Below are 18,737 nucleotides of genomic sequence, written 5' to 3'. Positions count from 1 at the left end.
TCTCATTGGATGCCATTAAGAAAAGTCTGCTGTAGCCATTTAAAAATTGTGAAGGGAAGAGCCATCTGGCGCAAAGCTGAGGCAGTAGTAAAAATTGTATCGATCACATAAGCAAGATTCATGTCCAGAAATGAAACTACTTCATCTGCGTGACAGCAATTAACATCAATTTAGCTATCAAAAAAATTCATTTTGTCTGTTTTTTCTTTTTTTCTACTCCTGGTCTCTTTAACAAGCAGCTTCATTAAGCAGGATTATTCCTGAGAGCAAACAGACTGAGACAGCATCTTTGATCTGTGGGTGTGGGTGTAAATTGCTTCTCAAGCCACCTCATAGTCCAGGTTTGCAATTTAGAGATGGTGATCTGATGAATCAATTCAGTCTGCTTGCTGACATAAAGCTAAGTTTCTGTTCTGTATTTGTTTCAAAATAGAAAACGATGGCTCTGTTACCTGCTTGTGCAGCTGGGAGAAATGGATCTTGTCATAACGATCTAGACAGCTGGAGTTCACCTGGTACTTTTCTGAAAAGAGACTTTCTTCATCATAGGCTTGAATGGTAGCAAGAGGCAAACAAGCTTTATTGCCAAACAATACAAGATCTTTATTGCTCAAGTGTTTAGAGTACTAGCACAGGTGTGATGGTTGCTTTGTGTGACTGGAAGGTAACATCCTGCCTCCATAAATACCAAGCACATCTAAATGAGACAGCATGACAGGTATGTAAAGATGTGTCTTGTGGTCAAGAGAGACTTCTTCCATGTTCAGGAGGAGCTATGAGGTCTGTGCTTGGGTCTTCAGCTACCATATGAACTTAAGATCACAGGTGGCTCTATTCCAGCAGGACAATGGTTTTGATTAGTTTCCTGATGCCAGGAAGTGCATTTTCCTCCTGCACCCAGCAAGGAAAGTCCTCACAGAAATATCTCTGTGAGAACCAAGCAAGAAGGCAGAACGCAAAATGGAAAAGCATCTTTGTTGTGGCAGTGTCATAGCTGACAATAGCACAGAGCTGCCTTCTGAGACACATCAGGCAACTCCCACAAAGAGATTACTGTTTTTATGACCACTGTTTGAAACTCTTAATGCTGAGACCCAGTCATTGTATTAGAACAATGTTGACTTGGATGGCAAAGTTGTCTTGACAGTCATTGATACAGCGACTCAAAGACAGTCATGGATGTGGTATTGTGTTGCTTGCTGTTACTTTTCCACAGCCAAGTTCTTATTCTTGTGGTAGCAAAGATCTTACTATTCCCTACTGCTTCAAAATATGGAGAACACCATTTTCCTTGGTGCTAACTGGTGAATAAGACTGAGGAGAAAATAAAACAGAAATCTAACAGCTGAGAACCAAAGTTCTTGCAGAGCAAATTTTGTGTGTTGGCACTGTAAATGTCAGCGCTGTTATACGGGTGGTGAAACCTTGGTGATGGTGCAGCCCCATTGGGGTGAGTTTGCATCTAAAAGAAGCTTGCTCAGAAATTAACATGGTGAGATGTGATAGCTGAGGTGTCTATTGTGTGTGCAGTCTTCAAAGAACATTGCCTGGAAGTGGGAAATCCTGGTGGAGAGCTAACAAGGTGAGTTTTCCCTACATTAATTTTAACCAATACTCTTTGCATTACTTACTGATCTGTCTGTATATTTCTGGCATGTTAATGGTTGTCCCTGAGGCAATGCATCATGTACAGTTAAACTGCGCATCTGATTCCAGTTATGCTATGGTTATGGTAAAACAGCATACCTGTGTTTTGGGAAGCTCCTAACTAACAATTTGGGCGAGAGCCGACAGTGCCAAGTAAAGGCTGTGTGTCCAGAAGGAACAAATCTCAGCAGAATTGCCAGGCGAGGTGCTCAAATTATTTCCTTCAGGATATAATGTGATTGCTCTCCTCTGGCATTGAGTCAGACTGTAACGGGATGAGAGGAAGGCATCAAGTTGAAATCTTCTGTGTTACAACTCCCTATAAAGTGAACACCGAGTTAATTTCACACACAGAAAAAATTATGTACTAAAAAAAACATACTGAGCTTCAGGTAATGCATTGTTTTTCAGCCTGATCTGTATTTCTTTGGTACAGATAACACTGCACAGTTAAGGATTTGCTCTACATAAATGTGAATATAATTGCACCTGAGCTTAAGGCCAAGATTACCTGCATCTGATACAAGGTTATTCGTGTGATTCTGTAGTGACAAGAATAGCAACTGCAACTCATGGGGGGAAAAAAACACCAGACAAAATGCAAGCCTCATCATGAACATTTACATGTTCTCCACCTTAGGTGGATCACTGTATTTTTCTCCTTTCAATGGTGTTCTCTTAATAACAAGCGCAGTGGTAGGAATGGCGCGTTGCAACACCGGAGGCTTCAAATCCTCCGCTGTGGTTTGGCAAAGTGTCGAAGTGACCGCTCTGCTACACAGGAGGCTCAAATCCTGGGGTTGGACTCGATAGATCTCTAAAGGGTCCCTTCCAACCCGCAGACTGTGAAAAAGGAGCACTAAAATTACATGTAGTTCAAGGGAACAAACAAGGAGAGATGTTCAGGAATCACATCATTTGTTGGCTGAGGATTTTGAAGGAGATGTAACAGAACAAGCCGTGCTTTTATCAACCAAATATGAGCTTTCTTCACAATTTTGAAGTATCTCATTCAGCCACTTCTAAATGCAGGAAATAATCCTGAATAACCCTGTGCTTACGTTCCCAAGTGTGAACCCTTAAAGCTTCTGAGTGGGCTGACTGAAGATCTGCAGCTTCGTATTCGTGCTTTCCACGTAACCTGTCTTGTAAGTTACCCTCTGCCACGGGATCAGTGCCTAGATGGTAAACATGTACGAATATTTTTAGATGTTTTCATGCCAATAAGACCAAAATCACTAAAGTGTAAAACAAATGTAACCTAAACCAATGACTTGAGGTGGCAAAGAGTCTCAGAAGGGGCAGGGCAGTAGCTTAAATGGTTCCTTGCAGAGCCCACTTTGAGGGCAAAGCTTAAGTTTGTTCGTAACTGTGAAAGTAGCTACCCTTCTTTTCCCACTCTGTAAGGAAGCTTTTACTTCAGGTGGGATGCACTGATAACAGTTGCTAATCAGAGGCAGAGTTATCCTCTTTACTTTATCCTGCATCTAACTTACTTTATCCTACATCTAAGTTCCTTCAACCAACTGTTCGTGGCACGGTGTCAGTAATGACTTACTAGCACTTCAAGATTTCTGGAAATTCCTTGGCTCTCCTCCTATTACCACTCCCAAGTTGGAATACAAGGAAACTTGGCTGGAAAATATTAACAACCTTTGTGTTTTGTCTGCGTAGGGAAAAGAATTGCTATAAATTGACTGCTGCTAGCTTGGATATTTTAAAGGAGATTAGCAGAATGGATTGATTTTAAATGGACTATCAGCCCATAAAGTATAAGATCATTCCAGAAAAGAAATTTTCTTAAAGAAACAAAAACTTGTAAATCTACATACGTGCACGTTGTGCCTAATTTTAGGATGAAGTTAATAGGATGGTAAGTAGTTAACTTCATCAGTCTGGAGGCTTCTGGCACTCATGACTGATGCTTTGAAAATGAGTTGAGGTAGAAATACTAATAAAAAAGGCAAGTCACAGTCAGTACAGTGTTGATAATACTCACTTGGCTCTTAAGATTTGTATCTGCTGTGATCCAAGGAAGATCACAACTTAGCAGTGGCTTCCCACTGAGTGACTTAAAAGTATACAGGATTATGTACCGCTTAGAGACATACGTGAGCCCTTGTGTTCTTCTGCCAGTATCTGGATATCTGCATTTTGCATGTGGTGATGTTCTGAATATCACCTCTGCAGGTAAGAATTCCAAGAATCATCAAGTCCACCATCTACTAAAGCAGACAAATATAGTTTAGTGTTGAAGATGTGGGGATGTTCATGGAAAAAATACGTGAAAGAATGTCTTTGAATACATCTCAGATCTGTTCTGCAAACAACACAATCACAAGATGACTCTGACAGCTTATGAGAGATAGCAAGCATGGTTAGATGAGCAAACCTGGCTTGGAATTCAGCCACGTGCTTGGACCTTCCTATACAAAAATGTTAATAACAATAACACTTGTTCCAAAAACAAGAGCAAAGAGAATTGCACACTTGTTCATTCGGATTGACCCTGCCAGGTGATGAACCTTTGCTGCAACAGCATTGCTACAGCAAGAAGTTACACAGACCAGTAACTTTGAATAATCCTTTTTGGCACTGTTTTTCTCTGCTCTCCAGGACTGAGAGTTTAACCAGCAGAGTGCAGCCAGGGGCTTGCTGGAGGATTTTGTCTCAGAACACCCTGACAATGAGGATAAGAAAAATCTATTGGGTAAGGATGCAGAGAGGCTGAGATACTGCTGCTGCTATCCATGCAGGATGGAGGAGAGCTGAAAATGGGCTTCTCTTGAGCATGGAGCCAGTACCCCAGAATACACAAAACTATATCAGAGGTCAAAGTAAACAACATCCAGTGAAGTATTTGCAATTGAAGATAAAAGCTTAGTTTTCCCCCTTTGCACTTAGTAGATTCTGTCCTCTTGTCAGCAATCCACTGAGGTAACCGTGATGATGTTTTCTTCAGGCAATGAGGGAACCATCGCTGGTTGGGCTAAGCAGTATAGATCTGCATCACAGCAGGTGGAGAATGAAACACATGCTGTGAGCTTTGGCAAGATACAACAATGATTTGGAGATGATCTTCTCACAGTGTTTGCTTGCTTGTCAGCAGGGCAGCTGCTGTTACTGCTGCTGAGAACAGGCTTATGCTTTTTGTCTGGCATCTGGAAGAAGTAGTTACCAACACTGAAAGAGTCTACAAGGCACTTGGATTGTATTAGTTAAAACTTACACTGGTAAAATGAGGTTGGTCTTTATCTCTCACAAAGACTTTTTGTTTGCAAAGGATGCTAAGACTTGTCACATCACAGCAATAGGTTCTCCATGCTTTTTCCCCGACAGCTGACTGGACATGTACAGGCCCTATAGCGGGGGGCAGAGGTTGGTAAGGTTTTCCACATGGCTTGCAGTTGTTTTTCTTCTGTCTTTCTCTACCATCAGCAACCTGGAAAACAGCCATTTGAAACTTCGAGATTACAGAACACTCTTCTAGATGCAATTTCTTTTGGGGCATGGTCTCTCTGGTTGGAAATATTCTGTTACTTTCCACTTTACCAACTGGAAAACAGTGAAACATCCTTGACCAGTATTTCTCCAGACATGCTGGTGAGAAGTGCCCTGTATGGGCAATTTGTGCACAAGGAACCATTTATTAAACAAGATCTCAACACAGACTGTTGGGCCACAGTAAAATCTATGCAGATGAAAGCAGCAAGTCTTAATTGCAATGACTCCGAATGGGATGGCAGGGGAATTCTCCTCTAGCTGCAGAACATTTTCTTGCTGGTCAGCCTTGACAGCTCACCGTTGCTTGAGGAAACATAGCCAAGCTATCACTTTTAGCACTTCAGCAGGTGATTAACCAGCAGCTGAGTCATCCCTGTCCAGGGCTACCACATCCCAAACCAGGGGAGGGGTGGATTGCTGGGGAAAAGGAAGCACAACAAATCTTCCGCTGCTAATTCATGCCATCTGGAAGCAACAGCCTGTGGGCCTGCAGCTTTATTTGCAAAATATTGTTTACAATTTTTATTACAAAGACTATAGGGAATAAGACTTAATTATATTTTAACAGTTCATCATCATTACACAAACTGTTGTTCAGCATTCAGCTTCAGAAAACAGGAAGCAATACTCATAAGATTGGTTTCTCGGGCCTTTTTTTTTTCCAGACTATTGTTGGTAAGATGTCAAACAATTAGATGGGAAAACTGGAATGGAACCCAGTGTCATGCAGTTGGAGTCTTTTGGTGTGAGAGGGCTCTTCGGTGAGCCACAAAGGATATGAGCTGTCGCAGCCTTGACTCATCAATTTTGCTGGTGGTAATCCAAGCTTGTACGGGAGGTCTCTTGGCCTAAGAGCTTGTAATAGAAAGGCAACAAACACAGATGATCCACTGCAAGCAGACACTGAGCAGTGCCTGCAGCTCACGTGTTCCAGCACTTGCACAATCACTTGAAGTGCAAAATTACATAAAACCAGCATTAACCCTACCAAAACTTCTCCTTAAGCTGCAGGGTTAGCAGTTCTGATCAAGTGAAGGAACCCGCAGGTGTGAGAACTAGCAGATGGCTTTAGGCACATCTAGGCAAGGGCAGAAGGGTTGGTGAAAGGGGCAGGGTCTCTACCGTATGGCAACACAGAGCTGCTCAATAGCTCAGCCCTCCAATTTAACTCACACAACACTTTCCAGATCTCAGTAAAAATAAGTTATTTTTCTTCGAGTACAACCAATAATCAAACAAAATGCTGCAAGATAAATGTACACAGTGGATTACTCATTAACCCATAGTGCAGGAAAGCCAAATTTACAAACAAAGTACTACTTTAGAACACTTGGTTATAGTCAAAACATGCCTTGAAAAAATAATGAAAGCATACAAACATCAGGAGTGTGATATCAACAGGGGAATAACAGGATACAAGGCATATCAAGCAGCTGTGCACCTCCATACTACAACCACAGTCTGAGACATATGCTAAGAGCCCAACACTCATAGGGAAGAAACACTGCCTAAGAGCACAGTATTCCATTCTGAGAACCTCATCTGAAGTGTGTGTGCCTGAAGCTACACATTCAAGAGCCAGTGGCAGCACTGGAGATGCCCCAGGCCTACAAAGAACAGAGCACAGACTGCATCTTCCCTGCCCACATGCAACCGTTGTGACTGAGGCAGACTTCATCCTCTGATTTGGGAGCTCTGATATTACGGGGTAAGAGACGTTTTAAGTGTTATTCAAAAATATCAAGTGCTTTGGCCAAGATGCTTCTCTTTATTTCTAAATGAAGTCTGATCTTAGATTGGCAATAACATTGTTTTCTGAAAGATTTTCTTTAAAAATAAAAACAAAATTATTATTAAATTTTAAAACAAGATATAGTGTCTTAAAGTCTGCAAATGCTCTCAAGCTATTCTATTTTTCCACTCAGTCTCCTATTGGCTTGAATTATCCTTATAAATGATACTAAGCTTAACAACATCCAAATAGTTTAACCAGGTCTCAAAGAAGAAGGGAAAAAAATGCTTCATCTTGAGAACTAAAATGTGATTGCCTTGACAGAGAGGAAACCAGCACACAATCATATGCATGCACTGAACGCTGACAAGTAAGTGTCTGGTTTTTATAGTACCTGAGGAAGAAGAGTAACAGTTGTGTAAACTGCCTTCTCAGGAACAGAAAATATTACTTTGGTTTCCTATTAGCACCTCTGCTGAATCTAAAGATACTGCAGCTGTGCTGGGGGGGGGGGAAAGCTCAGAGGTGGACATTTTCATTTAATAATAAAGCTGATTGTTAGAGGTTGAATCATTATGACTGGAAAAGACCTCTAAAGAGGATCCTGTCTGCTAGCACAATACATTAGAATAGGTTACAAGGACAGGGATGCCTTCTAATGAATCCATTATAGATATGATTATTGAGATGTCTCTTCAGGATACAGTAGAGGTAATATTGCTAAACAAAATGAAAATAAAAATACAAACATAAAGGACAACGAGGTGGCATTTTAATTCATTTTGAAGTGTCCAGTTCCATACCAAGCCCAGAGCAGGAAGCCTAGAGCCACCTCCCCCACCTTCCCCCTCTCTGGGTGGGAAACCCCAAGGCCGCAGCTCTGCTCCCTGCCCCCAGCACACACTGTGAACACAGGCTGCTTAATAAGCAACCAATTGTACCACGCTAATAAAAATACAGTTCTTGGCAAAGCACTTGATTTGGCTCCACCTCACTTGATGAAAAGTGGTTTATTAAATTAGGTCAATTTGCTTACCTAAAGTTTGACGAAACAGTTCTTGCAGTGCCACGTGTTGAGTGTCCTAAAGGCTGACAGAACAACACCTGCAGCCGCCCTGTCAGAGGCATCAATCCCTGACTGAACAGCAGGTTCTGTTTCTCTCTCCCAGCAGCACGAATGCTGAGCTGCAGATACAGCATGAGGAAATACATGCACAAAAAACCATTCTCTGCAGGTGAATGCCGGATCTATACCTAATAGAGGATTGCAAACAAAATCATATATTAAGACTTCATAACATTTTTAGTTAGCACATTACTCTGAGTTTAGAAACCAATGTCTGTGTGCCACTGTTATACATATACTAAGTTCAAAGAATCATAGAATCAGAAGGTTGGAAAGGACCTACAAGATCATCTCGCTTATATAACGTGGCTAACTGTTACCTATTCATGTAACACTGATATCTCATAGGTAATAGTTCAATTTTAAGTACTTAAAACAAAAATCTGACCCTTGACCCATAGTGTTCTGAATTATATAGTTTGGAGGGTTTTTATTTCTTGAATATGAATGATGGGGGGGGATATTTAACTGCTTTTAATGAAAAGCAGTTCAAATGTTCCGTATTCTTTACTTCTAGTAAGAATAAATAGAGCATTGAAATTTGTTATTGATAGTTTGGTTACTTTCTACTTAAAATTGCTGATCCATAGCATGCACAGAATGGTGTTTTGCAATAATTGAGGGCCATTAATCTTATTTTACAGGACAATGGATGACATCAATATTCCCTGGCACACAGGGCAAGGTATTGTGCCAAGAACGTGTCATGAGAAGCATTAAGAAAATAGAATGCCATCATCATCCTTAAAGGTAGTGAAGTGAAGGAATTTAACAGCGCTCTCCAAAAGGAAAGGCTGAATTTAATAGCCCTCAAGAAAAAAATAAATACAAAATACAGTGTAGAAAGTGTAAGTTAGCAGCTTTAAATGTTGAGATACAAGGCACTGATAGTAAAAGATGCATACATTCCTATACCATGAGGCTGTTAGAAACAAGTGTCTACACTACAAGAGAAGAGACATTGTACAGTAAAAAGAGCTACAACAGAAGGAACTGTCTGTGGTAGTGCTCATAAAATGGTAAAAACATTTCCCAGGTAAAACACAAATTTGGCATCAACTGAAAGCATTTGTCAAAGTTGTAGCTTCAGGAGGTGGACTCGTGTCCACTGAAGTAACTCGAATGAAGTAAAAGGAGGCAACATGTTTCTCAAACTGAAACAGAAACTAACTGCTTGAAAAGTAGCAACGATTGAGCAATTAGAGATTTTCATTCTTGTTATGAGTCTGCATACTGCCAAGGCACTTAACTGTAAGGAAATGTTTCCAGTGTACAGCTGCTTATCAAAGCAAAACAAGTAAAGCAGTAATCCAAGGGTAGCAGCACTTCAACGTGCATAGCAATAGCAAAAATTAATTCATCGACTAGGTCTGAGTTTCAAATAAATAGCAGGTTGCAGAACAACTCCTGAAACAGACTGAATAGGTTAGGATTGGGCTTCACATGGACTCCACTCAAACTGAACACTACATAACTCCTGCAGCCCTGAAATAGGCACTGTGAATACCAGTAATCCTTTACAAGCGGTAAGGACCTAGGAGTAAATTGGAAGCTTTGCATCAACTTGGCAGAAGTGTATATAAATAAAGAAACCAATTCTAAGAACTGTTATTAATTAATTAATGTTTTTAGAACACAATAGCTGTATGCCTGACTCCAGTTACTATGAAAGATTTTATTCACCCTTAAAACCACCACCAAAAGAAACTCATCTTATTTACAGAAGATTCATGCTACTCCAACTACTTTGGTTTTGTAAAATAATACATAATAAATTGCAATGACTCCCACAGACAGTATAAGGAGAAAGTGTTCAGACTACGATCCTTGTGAGTCCCTCCCAGTTCAGGATAGTCTATGAGTCTATGACTGAATGGCCTCACATCTATTCAGAAGACATTTTCTAGGGAAGGAAATGTTAATTATTATTAAGACAGCCACCATATTACTTCAGGATCTAAAAGACACAAGTATCTGCTGCTGCCCAGGGAGGTGGTGGAGTCTCCTTCTCTGGAGATATTCAAGACCCGACTGGACGCCTACCTGTGCGACATGGTGTAGGGAACCTGCTTTGGCAGGAGGGTTGAACTCGATCTCTAGAGGTCCCTTCCAACCCCTACAATTCTGTGATCTGTTGCGGTTCTCAGCCTCTGAAGTTTCAGTATTTGCTTCTGCAGTGCCACAGCTGCGTGCAGCATTCTGCAGGCTGCTGCTGAAAGAGTTGACAGCCCAAATTAAACACAACACACCACCATAAAACAAATCAGTCCCAAAAAGCACTTAAAGAGCTACTAGAACTTCTAAAAAACCTGATGTTTTCACTAGGTGGTCAGTTGCATTTCATATAGATAGATATCCCACCTTGGTGTCTGCTGCTGGAGAAAGACTTTCTTTTCAATCCCTGGGCACAAGCTATGGAAGTACATTTTGGGGCTGAAGAGGAAGCCAGTGTTGTAAGAAACAGATAAGCAGGAAAGATGCTCCAGGAAGAGTTAACAAATCAGTTGTGAAAGTGAAGACTGGCAAAAGGAAGAATGGAAACCTCCACAACAAAGTCAGTACCACATACACAGATGTTGATCCTGAAGTCACAAGACAAACTAAGAAGCAAATCAATTAATAAAAAGCAAAAAAGCAAGATGCAAGTCAGGAGATGAGGAAAAATCCACAAAAATGAAGTCAAAGGAAAATGGGAATCTAAGGGCAGGACTGGCACTAGTGCAAGGTAAGAGGCTGACATTATTCAATAGAATGCTGATAGGAAGGCAGGCCAATTTTAAAAGTTTCAGGTCAATTGCATTTACTTCAGCATCTTGAGTGTCACGTGGGAAGTACAGATGTGATTTAAAGACTTCAACTGTATTAACGTGTTAGAACTGCAGTCACTCACAAAAGGACAAAGAAGGCATCAAGACAGAGCCCCAAAGGACAGAATTTATTCCAAATCTGAGTCTTAGTTATGTATAGAGATAGAAAAACATACTGAAGCCTTACTAGTCCACTGCATTTCATGGGTATAAATGTAGTAATTCTACAGTTTGCTATCCAATAGGTAGCAATAACAATTTTAAATATACACATTTGAAGTAGTCAGATCTATTTCTTTCCATACTTAAGGAACTAGTCAGAGAAGACCAAGAACACCCAGAGCTGCAGCACATACAACCCCCTCCCTGTCAGAACTTTACCTACCAAACCTGAAGAGGTTTCCAGGACTCTGGAGCTAAATTACTAACACCTACAGGAGCACTAAGTCTACCCACCATGGGAACAGAACGCATCACAGCAGTTTTGCACTGTAGGATCACAGGAGCCACAAGACAGTAAAACAAGGACATCTGGACATTCACCTGGGCCTGGCAGAGAGCCCAGAGCTACTGCTGGTTCAGTGCTCAGCTCTGAGCAAGAAACTTCAGTGAAAAAAAGAAAATACTCTGGAGTACCATACTTGAAGGCTTCCGAGGCTACGCAAACTTCTTATCTCCAGCATTCTAGATTCTAGACCCTCATCTTCCTCTTCTCTTAATAGTGTAGAGGCAACACCCAACCTTCCTTTCTCCTGAATGAATTTCTTGTTTTACATCCGTGGAAGAGGCTCAGAAAAACCCTAGAAAGACAGCAGTGGTTAGCGATGTTGTTTTCACACAGTCTCTGTTGTACAACAGCACCATCCAGCTGTCAAACAAAAAAATGAAACAATTCACCAGCACGACCAAGATTTAGTTTTGTACCACCAAAAATTAAGAGTTAAAACTGGTGAACAAAACCCACAAGAAGCCTTCCCCCTTCCACATGAATTGCATTGGTCCTTTATGTTTTGTTCCTGTGTTAACGAATAAGATTGTATACAGCAAAGAGTCCAACCCAATTTGTTTCTGCCTGCTAAGTCTGGCAGTCTACTACTTACCTCAGTGCTTGATGTGTAGAATATCAGCTCTGAGACCATTACCTTTGGCTCACAACCAAAGACAGTTAACCACACTACAAAAACTAACCAAAATAACCTGTTTCATAAATAACAGCTTATGTTTTTACTGTCATAATTTACCGCTCCTCAGCCTCAGAAGTGAAACTAGGAACAATAACCTGAAGGGAATGGTAGAAAACAAAGACTCAGACTTAATTAATGGATTACAATGAAAGGCATTATGACAAAACTTCTTGCTTCTCCAGATTTCTTCTAGAACGAAGTATAATAAGGCACGTGAATATACATAACCGAGTAAGCAACATCCCCCACAACAGATGAATGTTATTTGAATGAAACGCTTAAAGTCACTGCTTACACCAACGTCACTTCTTCATCAAAAAAGATCAGGCTTGCCATAAAACCTGAAAGGAACTTACCTTGTATGTCCACCAATGCCTTAAATTTGCCCTGCAATCCCATATTTTTGCATTGTGAAATAGTTTCAGCAGGGAATACAGCTCTTCCTCTAACATCCTGAATTCAAGTCCTAGTTCTCTAGACACAGGATAGCACATACCCTGAACTGCCACACGCCAACCATCCTTTCAGAGGAGAGGAGCAGAAACTTCCCCAGGAAACATTAGCAGGAAAAGAGTGGAAATGTAAAAAAAAAACACTAGGAATATGGCCATTCTTACACCCACATCTGAAAGAAAAGCTCAGGATAAGTAAGCAGCTTTAAGAAACTTGAACTCATGAAAGAAAACAGATTTAAGTGCAAGTCCAGTACTGGAGTGTAGCACAAACAGCAAGCACTAGAATAGTAAGTAAAGCCATAAAAGCAAAGACACCATGCCTAAAGATGTAGCAAAGTTGCCAAATGACAAACCTGTGCCAAGTGGGAGAGAAGGTAAGCTCACACAAGCAAAGCAGCAAGACCAGAAAAGTCCAGACATAATCAAAGAACCAGCTACCCAAAACTCAGAGAGCAGGAGGATTAAATAGAGACATGGCCAATGAAGAAGTAGCACCATTAAGCCCAACTAATGAAAGCAAAAAATTCTCCACTCAGACAGAGAACACGGGATCTTCAGGAAGAGCTGTATTAGAAAGTCATTGCAGAACTAGATCATTGGGGCAGAGAAAGAACAAAGTTACTAGAAAAATGTTGGAATTGGAACAGACTAAAAACGTTCAAACTACTAAACAGAAGAATTTGTGCCAAACTGGAAAAAACTGCTAAATGGGACGGTATTGAAACAATTTAGAAGCGGTGGGCAAGGTAGAGCCCTTGAATCTAGTATGGAAGCTTCTCCTCCGCACCAAACAAAAACACAATCACTGACTGCAAAGGCTGAATTTTAAGTAAAGTCAAAATAATCCAAAATAAAGAATCTCATGATCTTCCCTGAAGAAGGTCTACTTCGCTTGCCAGGAACACACAAGAGAACTTATGACATGGTTTGGAGGCCAGACAGCTATTCTCAGAGAACTGCGCGCTCAAGAGGCATAGAGTTACACTCTTTCCAGTAACAAAAAGGGCACGATCAACTCGCTTCAAAACTCAGGTATAAAAGGAGAGCAGCCAGAAAGACAGGAGTCAAAGTAGATCCCATTAGTTACTAGTTGGTCAGATGGTGAGGGGGAAGGTGAAAAATAGCATAAAACTGCTGCTAACATAGAAATAGGCCTTGAGTGGAAAGCAATGAGACAAGCCAGACAGAGAGAAAAACAGGAAGCTATGAAGTCTTTCCAAAACAGTCTAAATAGAGAGACAACACTTTTACACCATCTTCCAAGAGGTCAGCCAGAGTTCTGCCAACTTAATCGCAGTATGTCTCAAAAGGTTTTCACATGGAACTTGAGCTCATGATAGTCATTTTTCCATTTTACCAAAGGGTGTGATTTCTTTAAGCCAGAACACCAGAAAACACCGAAGGTAAAGAAAACAAGCATTTCTAGACAGCAATCTGATTACACTTAATAGCTGCCCAGTTTAGATAAGGAATCAGTCTCAAGACTGGAGTACCTATTCAAACTGAGCTTTGTAGTGTCATATGAGTAAGCATTTCCAAACCCAGGGCTTCAGCTGTCCAGAGTCTTAGATAGTTGTACTATAGTTAAACCTGCTATGTCACTCCAAGTGCATGTTTACATGCCTACAAAGTCCCCAACCTCCTCCAGCAGCCAAGTATCTATTTACTATCCACCAAAGGTACTATTCAGCTGAGACAAGTTCATTTCCCTCTTCACCAACCTCTCTAACCTTGTACCAAGCAAAGCCTGCACTTCTGATTTATAGCAACCTTCTGCTATACACCGATGAAGTGCTGTAAGCTTAATGACAGCTTGTTGGATTTGGGATTTTAGTTCATGGATAGTGTTATTTAAAGAAGGGACACCGCAAACAACTCGTGAAAACAGTGACAGGACTACCCATGATAAGCTTAGAATACTAGTCAGAGTAGCTATATACAAGAGATTCTCCGCATACTAGTCCTTTACTAGTCTAAATTTACTCAGCCCTTAAAACTTACAACTATCAGAAGAGTTAGAACTTAGAATTGCAAATCTTAGGAGTCGTTAGTATTTCACAGCACGTTAGCTTCTACTTCCAAGGTCTCTGGACAAGCTGTGTTGGTACCCATGTCTTTTATTGAGACACTAAGTACCAATGAGGAAGAATACAAATAGAACCCAGTCCTATAGTAGAAAGCTCACACGCTTCAAAACGTAACAGCTTACTTTAATCCAAGATATGGCAACGTTGAAGTCCAGTTTACAAAAGGGCAACCAGATGCTGACAAGTCTTCGTATGTACAGTGACAACAGTAAAACAAAGCCAGTTTGTAGTCAGTACGGCTTCTCCACAGATTCCAAGATTTTCTTTCTCTCCTCTGCTGAGGGCATCTCCGGTTTCACACCGCTTCTTTTCCTTTGCATCATAATGTCATGCTGAAAATAGAAGAAAGTAAGCATGAGAAATCTGTGTTCTCAAAAGTTTCTGCCCCTGAGCTCCTACTGAATAAGATCCTTCAACAGAAGTCCTCCTATATACAAGGAGCCTGATATTCTAGATCTGATTAGCTGACAACTAAACGTACTAGTATTTAACTGCAGCTATCTGATAACTCACCTTGCAGCTTCACGTTACAGCATTCCCATGACACAGACTACTATGCAATTGTCTGTAAACAGGTGGGATTTTTTTTTTAAGGTTTATACAAGTATTTAAAGGCATAAGCTAAAAGACTATTACAGTGGCATAAGGACTAAAGATAGCAGACAACAGCTGAATTGCATGGGATCATGTCACCTGTACACATGAGCACCAGAAGTGCCCAGTTCCCCATAACCCTTTCCCACCACAATACAGGACAAGGAAACACTAAGATCACCACCAAATATTGAACTCTTCCTGAGGGTTATCTTAGGTTGAGGCAAAGACGAGCCAAAACAACAAAACCAGATCAACTTGGCTTGCCTCACTTTCTTTACACAGATTTAACACAACTTAATGACAAAAAATATCTGACTAACTTAGAAGGGAATACACTGCAAGAACACTGACTCACAATGTTGGAGGGTAAAGCTTAAGTCTTCCGGCAGCACATACTAAGTATTTAGGAATCTAACATCTCCACGTGAGCATAAGAACAGCAGTAGAAAGTGCCACAGTCCCAAGAAAGCACTGTCAGAAATAATATACTTAAAACAAGATAAGGAGTAAAATTGAGGGGAAAATAGTATCTATGGTGCTTAAGAAAACCTGCTTACCCAGAATTTCCTGCAGTTTTTGTACTTCAAAAAATAATCAGTACACATATCCTTTTTATAGTTGTTGTCATCCATACATTTTCTAGAGGCATCTGTTTCCTTTAATAGGAAAAACAAGCTTCAGAGCTGAGAGAAGTGACTGTACTCGGGGTCTAAAAATTCTAACAAGTCTCAGATTATCTATGAAAATAGTGGACGGCTTCTCAGATGAAAGAACTGTATCAAAGGGAACATCTACCAAAACAGATAATTGTAATCCTCAGCAATGGGAGACTGTAGCAAACATTAGTACTCCTTAAATAGTAAGAAGAGCATCCACAAAGTAGTTCTTTATAGAGATCCACAGAATAACCCATAAAAGAGTATTAAGATTATCCATCAACTTGGTCTAACTGGGATTTCAGACTGGTTTCATGGACTGAGCAATAAAGCAGTAAGTTGTATTACACCCATTTGTAAGTAACTACAGATAATTATTTCATACATATTTTACAATGCATGTTTTTCAGTTTTCTCCCATTTTCAGGCTCTAAGAAACATTCAATGCATACTACCAATGGAGGAGTGCTATCAATGTAATTTCTAGAGGAATTATTCTTGCATTTTGACCTAAAACCACACAAACAGAAATCCCAATTTGATGATCTTACCGCTATGCAAGGATTTCTGTCATGATCTCTAAGCTGCTGTGCATACTTGGGCATTCTAGACACTTGCACCCTGGCTAGAAACAGAAGAGAAATGAGTTAAGTATCAGCTTTTAACAGTGACAGAATATTAAGTTTGAGCTTCAGCATCTAATAAAAGACTTCAGCAGTGCACACAAACAGGTTTTGTGGGTTGGTTTCTTACAAGATTTTTTCTGTTTGTTTTTCTTTAAGTGAGCTTCTTTAGTGAAATTCCAAAGCTCCAACAACGAGACAGCTCAGGCAAGTTTAGCCTGTCACCAGGACTGCTTGCTCCTAGATAAGTTCCTTCAGAGAATGGAGCCACTCTTTTACTAGACTATCACACTGAGAAAGCAAACATCTGGGAGAAACAGTTTTGTGGAAACTCTTCAAACCAATACACTTGAGAAACCTCAATGAACACAGCAAGGGAACAGATCTGTGCCTGCTCCTTAGCTGGATCCCATCGCACATACCCACATGCACAGAAGTGCCCAGCCTTCCTGCTGCATCAGGCAAATTAACAAAGAAATTAATGCATTGTAAGGAAGACCAGATTTCCTATGGCAGGCAGGTCAGCTCAAATCACATTTTCACCAATCCACTGCTTTGACACAGGCTCTAGGAACTGTAAGCTGAAGAGATCTCAGTGCCAGTAACCTACAGGGATCCAATATGAGGGCATCAATAAGAGCAGCAGACCCTCCTTACTGCTCCCCATACATTGCCTCCAGCACAGATGTGACCATGCAAGTATTTATTCCAGATAGAACAGTTCTAAGCAGAAATACAAAGTAACTTGATCAAGTGTTTACTTGAGCCAATGCAAGCAGAAATACAGGACTGAGGAAGAAACACCTTTGCAAACGAACTGAAGTACAGATACTCTTGCTCAAACTGATTTAGCTTAGAGATACAGTTGCAATTTGAGCTCAAGCTTCTTTCTGTTCATGTTGGAGACTGAGAACGACACACCTACAGAGAAAATCCACCTATGCTTAATATCAGTTCAAAAACATAAGCTCAGCAAAGCAAATACTCTCATGAACTCACACAGTACTTTAAATGGAGGTTCTTGGTGAAGAAGGAAGATATTCCACAGGAACAAGCCTTAGATTTCTATCTCCTGTGGAATTACATTCACAAGGTACTTGAAGTATTTTCTGTGCTACACAGAAAACAGCATCAGTAGCACCTCCAGCATTCCATAAAGATCTGCCTGGGGTCTGAGGTGCCTTAACAAGCCAGGCAAACACTAACTTCTGTGAGCACTAAAGGATTCGGATGAGAAACCTCTGTCTGAAAAGGAACTGCACACACGTAGCACAGCACCGTAAAAACACAACCAAAGCAAGTACTTCTGAAAGCGTTCGGAGCCAGACCGACCTCAGCCCAGCACACCTCACCGAGCTCACAGCCGTCACCACCTTCACTTTAACCACACCGCCAGAGCCCGTCCCCACACGGGGCAGCGAAGCGCACCGTACCCACTCCACAGTCACTCAGCTCAGGCTCCCCCACACTCTCCCCCTCTCTCCAGCGCTCTCAGCCGGGCAGGGCAGGCGGCTCACACCGGAAAGCCGCCTTCACCCGAAGCGGCAGCCGGGCAGGAAGCCGCCCCCCACCGCCATCCCGTGCTGTATGCGGGGCCGAGCACAGCCACAGCCAGCAGCCCCTGCGCTGCGGCTCTTATGTTAGAGCACACCGGCAGCCGAAAGTTACTCGTGGCCGGTGCTGTTTAACCCTAGAGCTCTGTCAGCCCACCGGGATACCTCCGCGCTGTTTTCTTCACCACACGCAGCGCGGTTATGAAGCACCGAGCCACGGAGCGAAGCTCGCACGCAAAGCCCGCACCCTACAAAGCGCCGTAACACCGGGCGGGAAGCTCCAGCCGCAACGAGGGGCCGTAGGCTGGGACGGCGCTGAGGGCGCGGGCAGCGGCGGGGCCCGAGGAGCGGCGGGGCCTCAGCGCGGCGCCCCGCGGGCAGCCCCGGCCCCACCTGCCGCCGGAGCAGAGCGGAGCGCCCGACCCCGGCGCCGCTCGGCCGTCACCCAGCGGAACCGAACGAGCCCCCGAGAACGGGGGGCGACGGGCGGCCCGTCCCGCCGGCGGCACTCACCTCCGTCCCCGGCCGCGTCCGCGGGAGCCCGAGGCGGGAGGGGGGACAGCCCCGTCTCCAATTCGAAAGACGTCAGCGGCTCGGGCAGAGCGCTTAAGTACGGGCGCAGCCTACCCCGCTCCCGGCCTCGCGGCTCCCCCCGGCCCAGCGCCGCCGCCGCCCACGCCCCGGCGGAGCTGAGTGGCGGGGACGGGCGGCCAATGGCGGCGGCTCCGGGCCCGCCCCGGCCTTGAGCGGCGCCTCCTTCCACCAA

At 42.4% G+C, this 18,737-nt stretch overlaps 1 protein-coding gene across 6 annotated transcripts; it reads right to left on the bottom strand.

The window, feature by feature from the left end:
* Window positions 1-551: 551 nt before the first annotated feature.
* On the bottom strand, window positions 552-18,667 carry CHCHD7 (coiled-coil-helix-coiled-coil-helix domain containing 7). Of its 6 annotated transcripts, XR_004306224.1 has the most exons (7): window positions 18,485-18,628; window positions 16,347-16,420; window positions 11,453-14,874; window positions 10,053-10,221; window positions 7,920-8,137; window positions 1,747-1,966; window positions 552-1,314 (listed from the first exon to the last, which is right to left on the bottom strand). XR_004306224.1 is itself a non-coding variant. In XM_015855593.2 (4 exons), exons 2-4 carry the CDS (start codon window positions 16,398-16,400, stop codon window positions 14,773-14,775), a joined length of 255 nt encoding a protein of 84 aa, XP_015711079.1. In that variant the 5' UTR covers window positions 16,401-16,420; window positions 18,485-18,667; the 3' UTR covers window positions 14,420-14,772. The 6 variants fall into 6 exon arrangements, 1 of the variants encoding a protein (XP_015711079.1); XR_004306220.1 differs by having other exon boundaries at window positions 552-1,966; XR_004306223.1 differs by lacking the exons at window positions 552-1,314; window positions 1,747-1,966 and adding an exon at window positions 2,450-5,089.
* Window positions 18,668-18,737: the final 70 nt, after the last annotated feature.

This window comes from Coturnix japonica, chromosome 2 (assembly GCF_001577835.2).
Source record: "Coturnix japonica isolate 7356 chromosome 2, Coturnix japonica 2.1, whole genome shotgun sequence".
Taxonomy (NCBI): Eukaryota; Metazoa; Chordata; class Aves; order Galliformes; family Phasianidae; genus Coturnix; species Coturnix japonica.
This window is presented reverse-complemented; position numbering and strand designations above follow the sequence as displayed.